This window comes from Bufo bufo, chromosome 7 (assembly GCF_905171765.1).
Source record: "Bufo bufo chromosome 7, aBufBuf1.1, whole genome shotgun sequence".
NCBI classification, from domain to species: Eukaryota; Metazoa; Chordata; class Amphibia; order Anura; family Bufonidae; genus Bufo; species Bufo bufo.
Window position 1 is genome coordinate 225,927,570 of NC_053395.1, and position 17,395 is coordinate 225,944,964.

General features: G+C 43.2%; 1 protein-coding gene across 6 annotated transcripts in view; it reads left to right on the forward strand.

Moving 5' to 3' along the window:
• Positions 1-11,482, forward strand: part of BIN1 (bridging integrator 1) — a 97,502-nt gene extending 86,020 nt beyond the window's left edge. For 3 of the 6 annotated variants that reach the window (XM_040440957.1, XM_040440951.1, XM_040440952.1), the window contains 5 exons: positions 2,545-2,652; positions 4,636-4,713; positions 5,369-5,476; positions 5,689-5,790; positions 10,175-11,482. In XM_040440957.1, the coding sequence (XP_040296891.1) occupies positions 2,545-2,652; positions 4,636-4,713; positions 5,369-5,476; positions 5,689-5,790; positions 10,175-10,282 (504 nt within the window). In that variant the 3' untranslated portion in view covers positions 10,283-11,482. The remainder of the gene's footprint in view (positions 1-2,544; positions 2,653-4,635; positions 4,714-5,368; positions 5,477-5,688; positions 5,791-10,174) is intronic. The other 3 variants (XM_040440954.1, XM_040440953.1, XM_040440955.1) reach the window with 3 other exon arrangements.
• Positions 11,483-17,395: the final 5,913 nt, after the last annotated feature.

The window sequence follows — 17,395 nt, forward strand, 5'->3', positions numbered from 1 at the left end:
GTGTGCTCACAAACCTTCCATTCCTACTACAGGCAGTGAGACCTCATCAGCGCTCAGCACATGTATACCGTAGTGTAACCAGCGACCGCGAGGGTCACAATGTGCTCATCTGTCTCAGTTCTTCTGCTTTACCAATAATATGGGGTTCTATTACTTTTGTTGAGCAGGACATGAGCCTTGCCTGATATTGAAACAGGAGCTGAAGGGGTTAATCAGATATTAGTCGCCAGGTTACACAATTACATAATTACCCTTCCACTGCAATTCTACATGTCTGTTGTCTGATGCTGATTGACCTCTCCTTGGTGTTTGGTCTCCTCTGGTTATGTCCATGGATAAGCTCCATGTCCTGGATGTGGGAGGAACATTCTATGTTTGCAATCAAAAGGTCCATCCTCATGACCCCTTCATCCCAGCTCCTCCTCCACCTAAACTTAGGCACTTGGACCAAGCGAGTGGTCTCACAAACTGCTTTGGTCTTGTATCTTACGCAGTGTCTGAGGAAGTAAAAAAGGAAGACTCTCATGTTTCTGCTCTACTACAGTGGACGTAATTTAGCCAAAATGTTCTTCCTATTTTCTCTATGATTTGAAATTATTAGATTATAACGATATTGGAAAAGGAAGCATTCACTTTTATTGGGGTCTTTTAGACTCTAAATTAGCTGCCAAAGCTTTGCAAAATGTGCACCAGCCCCCAACCCAACCACCACATCCCATGCAATAACTTCCCATGCAAGTTCTAGGTGTATCACATCCATTATACCAGTGCATTGTGTACTTCCCATTATAGTATTACTGCTGCATACCTAGCAGAAGGCCTTTGGGTCTCCTTAGACAGCAGGATCTTGGTCTGTACCACAGCGCCCCCCGAAGGCCAGACTACTGTCCTCATCAGTCACTTCTGCACCTTTGTCACATTGCATTATCTCCCTTGGATCTGTTTTGCTAAGAGATTTACCAGGCATGACAGGAATGAGGCTCAATGAGTTCCTGGGGATAAATTCGATATTCAGTGGCCTGTGTTGAGGTTCCCGTGTACAGCACGGATCATCTAGGATTGTCTGGAAAATTCCTTAAATAAACAAGAATACTACAAATGATATTTTTTCTAAGAAAAATAATCAATTTTTTCTCTGAATGAACCGTTAACTATTAAAACAAGTATAATGTGTAAGTAACCAGGCTATGCTTATTAATCATGGCTCCGAGGTATTAAGCGAGCCGGAGTCATGGACCTTTGCTCACAGAGGTCCTTGCATAGTTATCTTTTCACCCGACTTAATAAAAAATGCCTATGGTCAAATGGATATCAGTGGAAGCTTGGCCGGTGTCCCAGGCAGAGGAGCCGGTGACCTTAGATGGCATCTAATTAAACATGATTGAGAGCATCTTGTCGTCTGCACACCTGTATGGCTGAGATAGCCAAATAATAATAAAATACCACAAGTAATGATAATATAGAACTTCTCCCCACCATTATTTAGAAATCTCCAGTAAATGTCAGCCCTGAGTCCTCCTCTGTTCTGTTCAGCTGGTTCTCTATTATACAAGAGTCATTACAATTCCCATTGGGTTTGTTTGTCAGATTTCTGAGACCCCTGAAAATTTGCAGAAGGTGGGAGATGCATAACAGAACTCTAGGAAGGCCATGTGTAAACCCTATGGGGTCTATACTGGCAGCCATTGGTTGTCACCCAGTTTCAGGAATATAATGCATTGGTGGTTGATTCTGATCCATAAGTATCCAAAGGTGTTCATTTCATAGAGGCAGCCCAGGTAGCAGACATCAGGTCCATGCCCTTCGTTATTTAGGGATAAGAACCTGTCCAGGACTCCCCTCGACAGAAGACCTGCCATGCTCTTCTTCCTTTGGTGACAATCCTATAATGAGAAGCCTAGTTTGAACTTTGTTTTGGGGACCCCTCTACTAAGTGGTCATGACTGTTCATATAATATTGTTACATTGTTTCATTTTTTTGAACATGAGATTTCACTTGAAAGTCCTGGTCCACTAAATAAAACCTCTAACAAGTGGTACCCCGACCAGCACATTGCACCTATACGACTGTGGCCCTTTTATGTGGCAGACTTGCCATAGGACCCAAGTACCATTAGAACCTCTACACCTTTTTTATAATATCCAAAGAATAGGCAGCACTCCAATTGTGGTAAAAGATGGTGACCTGTTTAATCTCAGGCAACGTTTCAGCCCTCTCAATGGGGCCTTTGTCAAGCGACCTTTTTTAGTTATACTCTTAATAGTGGACATTCTCCTTTGGGCTGTGTTGTCTTCCCATTGAACGTGTCTTCAAGCTTCTCCTGTCCTTAGTTTTATGGGTTTTGGGTATCGAATAATTATTATCCTAGAAATTAAATATAAAAGATATTTTTGTGAAGGATCTGTCGTAGCATTGAGAATAGTCAACAGTTCATCTATAAGAGAGCCTTCACATAGATCTTCATGTTGACCTCACTGTCTGTTCTTATTTCCTTCCCTGCTCCTTTCTTCTCCTATTACTATCTTCTCATAATCTGTCTTAAGGGCTGCAAGCCCGAACAGTATCCAACTGGGGGCTTGGACCAGGACGATTACAGTGCTGATGCCACTTTTGTAGTAGACTGGTCCAGTCAGCCTAGTGAGTTTGACCAAGTAAGTAGACCTTATAGTTGTATGTAGTATTTATTATAGGCATAGTGTCCAGCTGATCACCAGAAATAGCCAGAAAACCAGTGTTGTAATACCAGACACATTGGCCAACAATCTGGAACCTAACCTAATAGGGGCAGACTGACCATTGATATTCATGTAGACTCTGATGACCAGAGCTGCAATACACCTCATAATTGGTGGCCAATATCATGCTTGGCCTTATTTTTCTCCTGAATTTCTGGCCAAACTAGAATTTTCGCTAGTAAAGGGGTATGGGGTGAGTGAATGCAGAAAACCACCACTGCTTCTTCTTCAGGTAGAAATACAGGAGATTCCAGAGCAATAATTTGGACACATCACCAATGCAAAATTTGTAACGGGGCCCTCAACCTACTGTGTGTCACTTACAGTACTGGTGTACTGGAATCCGCTAAAAAGCCAATTTGCCAGTCCTTATTTGTCTAGAGATGGTCTCTGTCATGCAGTCTACCAATGGGTTCTTCTGTCCCCCATATACATTGAAAGTGGTATATGGGCTACCATAGGTCTGGGCTACGTGTTAAGTCCTGGTTGACTCTTGGTCAGAGCTGTCCAGTGTTGTGACCCATGTATTTACATTGAGTCTGCCCCAATGTGTTTATGATGTCATCAGTGTCATAACTTCCCCACGTTTTTGTGGCCAGGTTGCCTGGTGACCTGGTGAGCTCAGCTGGCATCTGTTCAGTATAAAAACATAATGGTTTGAGCTTTTGCTCCAGTGCCCTTCCCCATTACTAACCATAGAACATGGCAGCTGAGGACCGTGTTATTAATGTTGCGACAATGTTATTACCTTCAGAATATTTAACCACAATTATTATATATTGATACATACTGTATTATATTATTGTATTACCCCTAAAAAGGTTCATTTTTTGGGGGATTCTTAGTCAATGAAGATGGAAGATAACAGTCAATAACGCCTATCACGTCTACCCTAAAGGCTGAATGGCCGTAGCCTATCCTAATGCTTGAATGGATCTGGGTTTGTGTGGTCAACGTGATCCTGATTACAGTCATTATATTTGGGAAAAGGACTGATGGAACAAACGTCCATGGATAGGGACTAATTATAACGAGTTTCATTAATGACCATGGTTTATGGTATGGCAGTGGTAGAGGTTGTGACCAGCTTAAGATATGGAATCTGATAACCTGCCTGAGGAAGTGGGGTCTATTAATGTGAGAGCAGTTATGTTTGTGGGAGGAGTTATATACAAATTTAGAGGAAGGGTTTTGTTTGTGGGAGGGGTTATATAATTTACAGGGAGTACTATATTTGTGGGAGGAAGTAGGTCCTTTATAGGAGTTATGTTTGTAGGAGGAGCTATGGCAGTTACAGGGCAGATTGTCGTTGGGGAGTGATTATGTGATTTAGAGGAGGGGTTATGCTTGTGGGAGGAGTTATCACATAGAAGAGGTTTTAAGTTGAAGAAAGGCGTTTGGGTTTTTGGAAAAGATACAATGAAAAGAATCCTGACATCTATAGGGGGATTTATGTGACCCCTGGGGAGGAGTTCTGGTATGATGTACAGCGCTATGGAATGAATGGCGCTTCAATAATAATAATAATAATGATAAGATGTATTAAATCTATATGGGAGGGGTTATGGTATTCATGGGAGGGGTTATGGTATGTAGGAGGAGTTAATACACGTGAGAAACATTTCTTTTGAGAATGGAGCTTGTTCTGAGATTCCAACAAACAACATAATCCATGTCTTTCCTTGCGATTCTCTCCTTGCCTTGAATTTCTCAAATTTTCGCAAATCCATTCCAGAGCATGTCATTGAGTGCGCCCATAGTTTGCCCCATTAACCCCGGATTTCTCCAGAGTATGACAATGTCGGACATTACTTCTGTTCCTCGTGACTTTATTTCTGGAGTCTCGGTTGAGGAACATTCCTGTGACTTAAAGACTAATTAACGAACATTCTTTTTCAGCCTTCAGAACCGGCTCCGGACACAACATCTAAAAATGAAGCTGAGGTCAAACCGGCCCCTGAGGAGAAAGACTCTAATGTAAGTCGCACCTGATCTGTATGGGGCCCTTTATAACTGCAGCCAGTCACTGAGCAGCCAACAGTCTGGCGTTCAGAGGTCCGTAGACGGAGCTTCCAGATTATCAGACATAACATTACATTATTCTAGACCAGGCATGCTCAACCTGCGGCCCTCCAGCTGTTGTAAAACTACAACTCCCACAATGCCCTGCTGTAGGCTGATACCTGTAGGCTGTTCGGGCATGCTGGGAGTTGTAGTTTTGCAACAGCTGGAGGGCCGCAGGTTGAGCATGCCTGTACTAGACAACCAACATTTCGGAGACACAATTTAAATAACGTAATGAAGAGTTTATCTTCCTATGTCCCTGTAACATGTCCTGGCAGCTGAGCGTATCATAGGGCCACTGGGCTTCCTACCAACTATATCGGCCATATTCCTTCTTCCTCCATTCTCTAACCCCTGCTATAAAAATTAAAGCTGGATTTGGAGGAATAATGTTCTTATTGCTGATATAGCCCAGGGACGGGAAGTGTTTTCAGGAGGAGAAAGACGAAGCTTGTGCCAATTGGAATCAGGTTTTTCAGTTTAGTGAATTTTTGGATCTCTGTCATGAGCCACCAGTTTTGGGGAGCACACAAATGTGATCTATTTCTATATTCTCATTGGTTTGCAGCAGTCCAGTTCTCTACCAGCTGTGGTCGTAGAGACGATCTCTGCTACCGTGAATGGTACTGTAGAGAGCACCCCTCCGAAGACCATGCCTCCGGGATTCCTGTATAAGGTAAGAATGACGTCAGCTGGAAACTCGGATTCACATTCAACAGTATTATTTTTTTTCTAGATCATTGGACAAAGCCTTTATTTTCCAAACTATTGGAATTATTGTACCGGTTAGTCTGGAAAATCAGTCATAAGTGAATGCAATAGCATGACCATAAAGAGATGTTTTCTGACCTGACGCATTTTAGTTCATTTATGTTTTTTCAACTTCAGGTTCGGGCCCAACATGACTACGGATCAACTGACAATGATGAGCTAAACTTGAAATCTGGAGATATTGTTCTAGTAACTCAGTTTGAAAACCCAGAGGAACAGGTGAGCACAGGGAGAGTGGACCTTACAAAATCGCATCTATAGATATGGCAGTGGCCGAGTTAGGAACTTTCCTATGAATCCTTGATTCTGTGGTCGAAATCGTCCTTCTGATGTGATGCGGTGTCCTAATAATGACAATACAGAGACACATATAAAGGCCCCATTACGTGGAATATCGTACAGATTCTCGTGCATGCGACCGAAAATGAATATTGTGATGTAATAATAAGTATGATTAAAAAATGAGTGACCTATTGTTTCTCGTCCATTGTGATCTTTCAGCATTCTAAAAAATTATTGCTCCTCATTAATAGATCCATTCGTGTAATATGGAGTCTTCTACTTGCTAACGATCTCATACATGTCTCTTGACCAAGCATCTGTCCCCCGTCTTTACATATAATAACAAGGAACAATTTAAAAGTGAACGAATAATGACCGCAAGTACGAACCATTACATGTGTATAATGGGCAAAATTTTTGTCGTTAACAAGTTGCTACATCTTTGATGGTTTATCGTGATCTGCTGGTGTAATTGTACCTTAAGATTTGTTTCTCCTGATGACTTCCCCCCTTTATTGTAGTGAGCAGTGAATATATATATATATACACATCTTATCACAAAAAGCAGTAAAAGTCTCATGTTTAGTGGAGACAAAAACATTCCGCCTTGAGTTAATAGGTCTAGATAGAAATAACAAAAATGCGAGGATTAGCATAGGGGGAGTAGGGGCCCAACTGTGGTATTTATACGCTTTACTCCACAGGATACAACATGGATTTCTTTCACAATCCCCTTTCTATTATAAGGCTACTTCACACTGGCGTTTTGGCTTTCCGTGTGTGAGATCCGTTCAGGGCTTAGCGGTCCTAATACATTCTGAATGGATAAGGATCCGCTCAGAATGCATCAGTTTGCCTCCGTTCCGTCTCCGTTCCGCTCTGGAGGCTGCTTGTAGCGTTTGATGTCCGTCTGACGAAACCAAGCCAAACGGATCCGTCCTGACACACAATGTAAGTCAATGGGGACGGATCCGTTTTCACTGACACAATGGAAAACGGATCCGTCCTCCATTGACTTTCAAAGGTGTTCAAGACGGATCCGTTTTCACTGGCACAATAGAAAACGTCCTCCATTGACTTTCAAAGGTGTTCAAGACGGATCCGTTTTCACTGGCACAATAGAAAACGTCCTCCATTGACTTTCAATGGTGTTCAAGACGGATCCGTCTTGGCAATGTTAAAGATAATGCAAACGGTTCCGAACGGATGCAGAACGGATCCGATCATGACAGATCCGCACAAAACGTGAGTGTGAAAGTATGTTAAAGATTTTGTTAGATCCATATAAAATGAATACATGTACAAAATGGTTGCGCTCATGCCGTCCCTCACAAATCTTTCAAAATGCATTATGTTAGAAAGAAATAACAACTCCTACTTGCCGAGTGCCGTGCTCCACTGGAGTGAAATCCATCTTTCCCTCTCTCTGGCACCAAAATATACTGCAGCCTTTTTAATGTGAGAGTGACCCATCCAGATGTCACATACATATGACCTGTTGGGGTTCCTTAAAGGGTTTCTACCACCAGAAATACTGTTATGTAGCAGCTGACTGACATTGGCGATGCGCTAATGTCCGCACTACATAACAGTATGTTTCTAACGTTAGTCCCTGCAGCCGTTTTTGTTAAAAAAGCACTTTTATTATATGCTAATGAGCCTCTAGGCGCTATGTGGGCGTAAAATCAGCACCTAGAGGCTCCGTCCACTCACCCATTATGCCGCCCAGGTCCAGTGTTGTGCCCGCCCAGCTCCTCTTGATTGATGGCACGGTCCGCCGCATCGCTGCCGAGTGAATGATGCGCTCCTGGTGCCGGATTCCTCACTGCGCCTGCGCGACTACGTCACAGTGAGGAAGCCGGCACCAGGATAGCGGCCCTCACTCACTGCGCCTGCGCCGAAGACAGAAGTGAACGGCGCGGGATTTCGCCAGCGATGCGGCGGACCGTGCCATCAATCAAGAGGAGCTGGGCGGGCACAACACTGCACCTGGGCGGCATAATGGGTGAGTGGACGGAGCCTCTAGGTGCTGATTTTACGCCCACATAGCACCTAGAGGCTCATTAGCATATAATAAAAGTGCTTTTTTAACAAAAACGGCTGCAGGGACTAACGTTAGAAACATACTGTTATGTAGTGCGGACATTAGCGCATCGCTATATCAGTCAGCTACATAACGGTATTTCTGGTGGTAGAAGCCCTTTAAGGTCTGAGTTTGAGAAAAGCCTTTACAGTCTGCTGTAGATTTTGCAGGACCAGTGAACTGTCTTGTTGATACATGTGTTGCAACTTTATAACTCACATGTGTTGCAACATTGTATCTGTGTAGCCACACCTATGTATGAAAACATCAGCTGTCTGTATTTGAGGAATATGAGGCACAGTACTTTGGTAACGACAGCATATTACTTTCCAGTGTTATTGCGCTATTTTACTTTAGTAGCCAGATTAAACTCTTGGAATATAAAATGTATTTATTAAATATCCGGACAGTAGAAAAAATATTAAAAACGAGTTCAATGACAGGTGACCACAACACCTTTAGTCATGGCAGAAAATGTCAGCATGAGAAAAAGGTTTATATCCATAAACATACACAGTTTGCCGGGATATGGGCAGCATGGTGGCTCAGTGGTTGGCGGTGGTTCAGTGGTTAAAAGGCTCAGTGTTTAGCGGACGCTCAGTGGTTAGCGGACGCTCAGTGGTTAGCACTGGTTCCTTGCAGCACTGGGTTCAATTCTGACCAAGGACAACATCTGCATGGAGTTTGTATGTTCTACCGGTGTTTCCTCCGGGTTCTCTGGTTTCCTCTCACAAAGACATCTGATAGGGAACTTAGAATGTGAGCCCCATTGGGGACAGCTTGATGCTAATGTCTGTGGAATACGTCGGCGCTATAGAAGTGCATAAAATAAATAATAATAAATGAGCATAATAGACTGATTCATGTGCCCCATTATGAACACCGTTTAGAATATCTGATGGTCCTAAAATGAGTGAGGTTTGACAATATTAAAGTCATTGCCAGTGGAGGGGCATTAAAGAGGATCTGTCACCATAAAATGCAATGCAATCTATAGGCAGCATGTTATAGCACAGGAGAAGCTGAGGAGATTAATTATATACTTTTTTGGGAAAAGATTCCTTAAAATATATAATTTACGCAGAGGGGCAGAATAAAAGTGGCCCCGTTTTATAAGCAGTCCTACTAGAGTTGCCTCAGGATGGCAAAACTGTTAAATTCAGGAGTTGGGAGTGGAGGGTCAGATCATCACTAACCTGGTTGGCGGCTGTGTGGAGGGCTCAGACGAGCCCCTGAGTATCGGCCCACCAGGAAGTTTCCCTGTACAGTCTGTGGCCAGAATGCCCCGAATCATTATCTCTCTCCTCTTCTGACTTATTATTCACGGGGAAGGGGTTATCAGTTATTGATTGCATTCTCTGTGTAAGTGTGTATACATAGATAGCCGCCAGTCACTGATAGCTGTACATAGGGAGGTGTTATCAGTTATTGATTGCATTCTCTGTGTAAGTGTGTATACATAGATAGCCGCCAGTCACTGATAGCTGTACATGGGGAGGTGTTATCAGTGATTGATTGCATTCTCTGTGTAAGTGTGTATACATAGATAGCCGCCAGTCACTGATAGCTGTACATGGGGAGGTGTTATCAGTGATTGATAGCATTCTCTGTGTAAGTGTGTATACATAGATAGCAGCCAGTTACTGATAGCTGTACATGGGGAGGTGCTATCAGTTATTGATAGCATTCTCTGTGTAAGTGTGTATACATAGATAGCCGCCAGTCACTGATAGCTGTACATAGGGAGGTGTTATCAGTTATTGATAGCATTCTCTGTGTAAGTAATGGCTGTCAGTCAGTGATAGTTGTACATGGGGAGGTGTTATCAGTGATTGATTGCATTCTCTGTGTAGGTAATGGCTGTCAGTCAGTGATAGTTGTACATGGGGAGGTGTTATCAGTGATTGATTGCATTCTCTGTGTAAGCCTGTATACAGACAAAGCTGTCATTCATGAACAATGAAGTCAGAAAGAGAAGAAATGTAAATTTATAAATTATACATTTTACCGAATATTTTTCCCATATAACTATATTTCAATCTGCTCATCTCCTCCTGTTCTACAACATGCTGCCTGCAGATTGAATTGGAATTCGTGCAGGCACGTCCTCTAACTTGTATTATGTCTTAGGTTGTACATGGAGGCAATGTGGGAGCTACAGTTAGAAAAGAACACAAGAACCAAAATCACTAAAATGTCCCGCGGTGAAGTCACTTCTTCTGTCATTGTCTCTTCCAGGATGAAGGTTGGCTGATGGGAATTAAGGAGAGCGACTGGCTTCAGAACAAGGAATTTGATCAACACAAAGGAGTCTTCCCAGAAAACTTTACAGAGAAATACCAGTGAGGGAGGCCCTTTACCTCGGGGATATATTGCAAATTTTCTGTGAAAATTATCAAACCACATCTACCCTATGAACAATTAACCCTACAAGTGTCAACTTAAAGGTTCAGTTCAATAATAGGCACAAGTATAGTCAATAGATACCGTTCCTGGAATGCTAAACAGTGTGTGTTTGTGCCCCATTTCCACAAGCGGACGAGATTAGGTCGATCGTTAGTCTGTTACAGGTTGATTGGTTTCCGGAGGGTCCCCATGTTTTTGGATGCTATTTAAAACAAAACAAAAAAAGCCAAGTTAAAAAAACAAAAAACAAGTAGAGCCTAAATTGTATAGGGTGTACCTATTACGGTGGAGCTGGCCGATGTGTGTCCGACTGTCCCCGGTCTACTAGTGATGTCACCAGTGAGTTTATAGGCGTGCTCTCATCCAATATGGCTACCTCCACTGTGCATCGCTAGATTCAGAGGTATTGTGGAATGGTCACTTACTTTGGATATAGCGTGCCATCCATTAGTATCATGCTCGGGATAACAAATACGAACCTCGTAACATTATTATATCTGCATAATCATTGTAAAATCTGTGTCGCCATAGCAACAATGACGCTCACTAGTAACGGGACAAGACTAAAGACCTAATGATGGCGACGCTTGCGCTGTACTGTGGTTGCCCCCACCTGTGTCTGCTCATGCACTCTCCACTGCACTACTAAACCCATAAAATATTTGGACAGCTCTGCATCAGGTTATAGGGCGTGATTATGAATGTGGGTGTTTTTTTTTTTTTTATATTCTGTATACTGTGACGTACGCAGCTCAGGGCAGGAAATTCCATAATTTATGCATCATTTTTCTCATCCTACTTTCCACAGTCCGGATTATTTGCATTTGACATATTTCTAAAACTCCAGAGCAGTAGACCTGGTATAATTAGTAGACTCTATGTAGTGTTAGTTCCCATCCTTCTCCACGTCTGGGTGACCACCATGTCCGTACCATGAAATGGTAACCGAAGGTCCTGTCTGCTGTGCAGTAGACTGTCTCTCCATGCCACAGAGACTTGTTTCTGTGCCTCCCATAAGTCAAAAGGAAGAGTAAAAAAAAAAAAATATATATATATATATATATATATATATATATATATATATGAGAAATAATGTTCAGGGGTAAGAAGTGTTGTGTATATTGTGTTCTATGAACTGAGCGGGAGGCACAGTAATGTGGGCTGTAATGAAGGGCACTCAGTAGCCTGGGCTCTGTGATTCAACATTTCAAATTGTATCATTTTAATGTTTTTAAAAGTTGCAAAAATTAGGGGGAAAAATCAGCAAGACCATATTTATTAAATCCTGTAAAATGCGCATATTTGGTTGTGGTGCCGAGTTAATCAATATGGTTCACAATTCTCCATATGATCATCGACTGCATGAGACCCAATGCGATACATTATGACGGGCGCTTCATGGTATAGAAAGCTGTATGTTCCCGCATCTCTCCTCCGAGAAATGGAAATCTTGTACTTGAGGCAGAGCACCAGTCACGGACTCAATGGCGACATAGGATCACGCCATCTCCTTATTCAGGGGCTTGGGAAGTCAAAATTCTGGCAATTTTCATGGTAGTCTATATTTTTCTATATCATCATTGAGAAAAAATTTGTATAAAAAAAAAAAATGAAGAATCCGTCCAGCCATTCTCCTTGGTTCCCCCCCCCCCCCCCCCAGTGCTATATTGTTCTGTATGATACGTTTGAGATTGGAACTCTCTTGTCTTGTGATGTTTGTAATTAAAATATATCCAGTTGTGCTGTCACCATGACAACCAGCATTTGTTTTTGAATTATTAATCAGTTGTTTTTTTTTTTTTACATGAGCTGTCCAAATGTTTCATGGAAAGGGCCACAGAATATATGCGCCAAATATTTGCTTCAGTGGGCTGGATCCCAGTAAAGATACATGGCAGCAGCTAGGTTGGTTCTGGTCGAAGCCCGTGCCTTGCTCCAGGTGGTCCGTGCAGTTGTAATGTCCCTCAGAAGACCCCCTCATATCAGGATTTCAGAATTTGTAGAGCCACAGGGGTAATTATCATTACAGGTCAAAATATGACTTGAGAACCCTGGGGTAAAAAGAAAAAAATAAAGGCGAGTTTAAACGTCCCGATGTTACAGCCGATTCCTTCCTGGCGGTCGGCTGCTCGTTCAGTGGAGGAGACACATTTACATGCAGCGTTCTCCTTCCCAGTATGAGGGATCTTTTTTGTGATCACTCGTCCCCATACAGAATCATCGTTTCTGGGCAGCAGATCGCTGTTTAGACGGCACAATCTGCTGCCCAGGGACTATGCTTGGTGGTGCCTGCATGAACGACAGGATCACCCGAAGAACAAGTGTTTCGCTCCCTCATCAGGTGATCAGTGGCACATTTAGATGAGCAGATTGTCGGGAACGAGCGTTTGTAGGAATGGTCATCATTCCCAATAATCTGCCCGAAAATCGGGCGGTCTAAATCCACCTTAAAGGCTCATGCACACGGCTGTTGCCCAGCCGTGGACGTATTGCGGCCCGCATACAGCGGGGCCGCAATACACGGGCACCGGCCTTGTGCACCCCGCATCACGGATGCGGACCCATTCACTTTAATGGGTCCGCAACCCGGGAAATGCGGTGCGGAACGGAGGCACGGATCGGAAGCCCACAGAAGCACCGTGGACCGTTGGATGTGGATCGCGGACAAGTGAATGAGTCCGCGATCCGCATGCGGCGGCCCCATGGTCGGTGCCCCTGCATTGTGGACCGCAATTTGCAGTCCACAGCACGGGCCAGGCCAGCACATTGTCGTGTGCATGAGCCCTAAGACTGAGATATTATCTTCGAGGCTTGAGCTCAGTGCTACGTATTTCAGGGCACTGTGATAGTATGTCAGTGCACTGTCAGTGTATCTGTGGTCTGATAATAATAAGTCAAAATTTATGATAAGTCACTGACTGGGGCTACTTTCACACTTGCGGCAGGACGGATCCGACATGCTGTTCACCATGTCGGATCCGTCCTGCGGCTATTTCGCCGTGCCGCCGGACCGCCGCTCTGTCCCCATCGACTATAATTGGGACGGGGGCGGAGCTCCGCCGCAGCACGGCGGTGCACGGCGAAAGCCGCCGGACTAAAAAGCCTGACATGCAGTAATTTTAGTCCGGCGGCCTTTTGCCGTGCACCACCGTGCTGCGCCGGAGCTCCGCCCCCCTCCCCATTATAGTCAATGAGGGCGGAGCGGCGGCACGGCGAAATAGCCGCAGGACGGATCCGACATGGTGAACAGCATGTCGGATCCGTCCTGCCGCAAGTGTGAAAGTAGCCTGAGATAAAGACTTTCACATAATAAGTCTCTGATACAGACTAAGTTAAAGTGATAAATCCTGGACTGATATAATAAGCCAGTGCTCTGAAGTGATAAATCCTGGACTGAGATAATAAGCCAGTGCTCTGAAGTGATAAATCCTGGACTGAGATAATAAGCCAGTGCTCTGAAGTGATAAATCCTGGACTGAGATAATAAGCCAGTGCTCTGAAGTGATAAATCCTGGACTGAGATAATAAGCCAGTGCTCTGAAGTGATAAATCCTGGACTGAGATAATAAGCCAGTGCTCTGAAGTGATAAATCCTGGACTGAGATAATAAGCCAGTGCTCTGAAGTGATAAATCCTGGACTGAGATAATAAACCAGTGCTCTGAAGTGATAAATCCTGGACTGAGATAATAAGCCAGTGCTCTTAAGTGATAAATCCTGGACCGAGATAATAAGCCAGTGCTCTGAAGTGATAAATCCTGGACTGATATAATAAGCCAGTGCTCTGAAGTGATAAATCCTGGACTGAGATAATAAGCCAGTGCTCTGAAGTGATAAATCCTGGACTGAGATAATAAGCCAGTGCTCTGAAGTGATAAATCCTGGACTGAGATAATAAGCCAGTGCTCTGAAGTGATAAATCCTGGACTGAGATAATAAGCCAGTGCTCTGAAGTGATAAATCCTGGACCGAGATAATAAGCCAGTGCTCTGAAGTGATAAATCCTGGTCTGAGATAATAAGCCAGTGCTTTGAAGTGATAAATCCTGGACTGAGATAATAAGCCAGTGCTCTGAAGTGATAAATCCTGGACTGAGATAATAAGCCAGTGCTCTGAAGTGATAAATCCTGGACCGAGATAATAAGCCAGTGCTCTGAAGTGATAAATCCTGGACCGAGATAATAAGCCAGTGCTCTGAAGTGATAAATCCTGGACTGATATAATAAGCCAGTGCTCTGAAGTGATAAATCCTGGTCTGAGATAATAAGCCAGTGCTTTGAAGTGATAAATCCTGGACTGATATAATAAGCCAGTGCTCTGAAGTGATGAATCCTGGACTGAGATAATAAGCCAGTGCTCTGCAATGATAAATCCTAGACTGAGATAATAAGCCAGTGCTCTGCAGTGATAAATCCTGGTCTGAGATAATAAGCCAGTGCTCTGTAATAACCAGTAACTGAGATAATATCTTAGTAGTTTGAGAAGAGACAGATTTTTGATAAGTCAGTGCTTTGAGAAAGGGAGTAACTGAGATAATAAGCCAGTGCTCTGTAATAATCAGTGACTGAGATAATATCTTGATATTTGGAGAATAGTTAGGTTTTACGATAATAAGTCGGTGCTATGAGAAACTGAGTAATTGAGATAATAAGTGAGTATTCTCTTGGAACTATTCAGCATCAGGATTCTGAGATGCAAAGTCAGTTTGAGCTGATATGTCAGTGCTCTAGGCTAATGCACCAATAGGGCAGTGTTTTAGGCTTAAAAATCTGTGCTCCGAGCTAATAAATCGGTGCTCCGAGCTAATAAATCAGTGCTGTGAGATAATAAATCAGTGCTGTGAGATAATATCTCAGATTGTATTTATTCATTTAGGCCCCAGGCTTCTCCCATAGGCGATTACAGATTCGGGGGTGCAGGGACTTGATTTCGGAGGTTGTCAGGTGACCGCTTATAGACTCAGAAATGTTGATCATTTCCGCTTGACCCCAGGGCCACATTGTAAGCTCTGCCCCTATGGCTTCCCATGGCCTGAGATGAACCCCATTAACCCTTTGTGTTTTTCTAAGGACTGTGTGTGCGTGCTCATTCATAGTTAACGGAACTGTGATGACTATTTTTACTGTGTTACGTGACCCGCGAACGTGAGTGCGCCATGTACGGAGGACGAGTCCAGTCGCCTCTCTGCTACAGACGCTGCTGTGACTACACACGTGCGTTACTTGACAGCTACATATGATATATATTTTTTGTCTATTATTATGATTTTGTAACTAACACTATGAACTATGGAATACGAAGTGTGCGCCAAATTTAGGGCGCATGGTATATATTACGTTACGAAATTTTAAGATGAACGGTTGCCAAGATACAGTGGAAGCTGCCATTTTCTGACTGGATGAATATATTCGGCTTCAGGAAACAAATGAGCACGAGGCACGAGGCACTGAGGGGCCCACGTATCAAGCTACACTAAATGGCGCAAACCTGCCAGTATATATGGCGTGCTTAACCGTGATCCATGATCCCACCCCCAATGTGCCTTATGATAGCCTTACGTAAATTATTATACTGGAAAATTTGGCGCAGCTTCCACCGTGATCATGCTTCTGGTACATTTTAAAAATGAAGAAAGACGAGAAGGGGTTAAGTTTACAGGGAAAAAAAAGTTGCTCAGATTGCTGGTCATGTATATTATATAAACGCCAGCCGCGAATCACTGGCGTGGTTTATCAATGTCGCCGATATTATTTTACCGGTTTACCGTTTGGAAGGACTGGCGGCCATTTTGAAATTGAAAAAAAAAATAAAAAAGTTGGGGGGAAGGAGAAGACTCCAGAGGGGGTGGTGTCCGGCTCTGTTTGTGACTCAGGTTTCGGCTTGTCCTGGATACATTGTTACACCTGTTATGTTGCATCCAATAAAGAGTTTTCCCCAGCCGCTGGACTCTGCCTCTTCCATTAGGCCTGGTGTACTGCGCCGATTCATGCTGGTTGGAATGGACAAGGTGGAGAGGTCCATGTCCCCCCTATGCCAAGGAACATGGTACAGCCCTGAACAACCGGAACTTTTGATAATGGTACAACATTTCCCAAAAATCGGTCATAGATTTCTGTGGAATCTAACAAACAGACAGGAAACCCTGCCCCCTGGTGTCTGCTGCTGTGCATCACTGTAACCGTGTCACTTTAAGGGGGCCTCCGATCATCACTCAATGTTGGAAAACCGCATAATGTAAATTTATTTATTAAAGGGGCTCTCCTATATTGAACTATCCTCAGGATAGAAACTAGCGATATAGAGGCTCACCTGTCTATAGGTAAAGAACCGGTGCTCTTGTCGTATTTGACTCACCCAGTCAAAAAGTTGAGTAAAAAAACTACGGGGTAACCCAACAAAGGAATTCAACCAAAACCTTATAGAATTTAGTAAAAAAGGATTAGAAAGCCAAATACTCCTAGATCATGAGTATCAGTTTATATTAAATACACAACAAAGAATACAGTTTTTTTTACTACATACCAAAAATTCATAAAAATCAAGAGAATCCCCCAGGGCGTCCAATTATCTCTGGTATTGGATCCCTGACATTAAACTTATCACAATACATTGACAAGTTACTACAACCAACGGTCAAAAACATAAAATCATACATAAAAGATACAACGCAAATTTTACAAATTGTAGAGAAACTGAAATTTGAACCCCATTGGTTCATAGGCGCACTCGATGTGCATTCCCTCTACACTATAATAGACCACGATCAGGGTATTTAGGCAACGAAACAGCAATTAGAAAGAAGGGGAAGATTTCATGAGGGAGTAATATATATATTGAACCATAATTATTTTTATTTTGAATCAGAATATTTTCTCCAGATCAGGGGTACTGCCATGGGGACCAGGTTTGCCCCCAGTTATGCAAATGTATTCATGGCACATTGGGAATCTGTTCACATTACCCTCAAGCTGGGGGCAGACCTGGTCCTCTGGCATCGCTATATAGACGACATCTTTTTTGTTTGGCGAGGCGGTGAGGGAGAGCTTCAGATGTT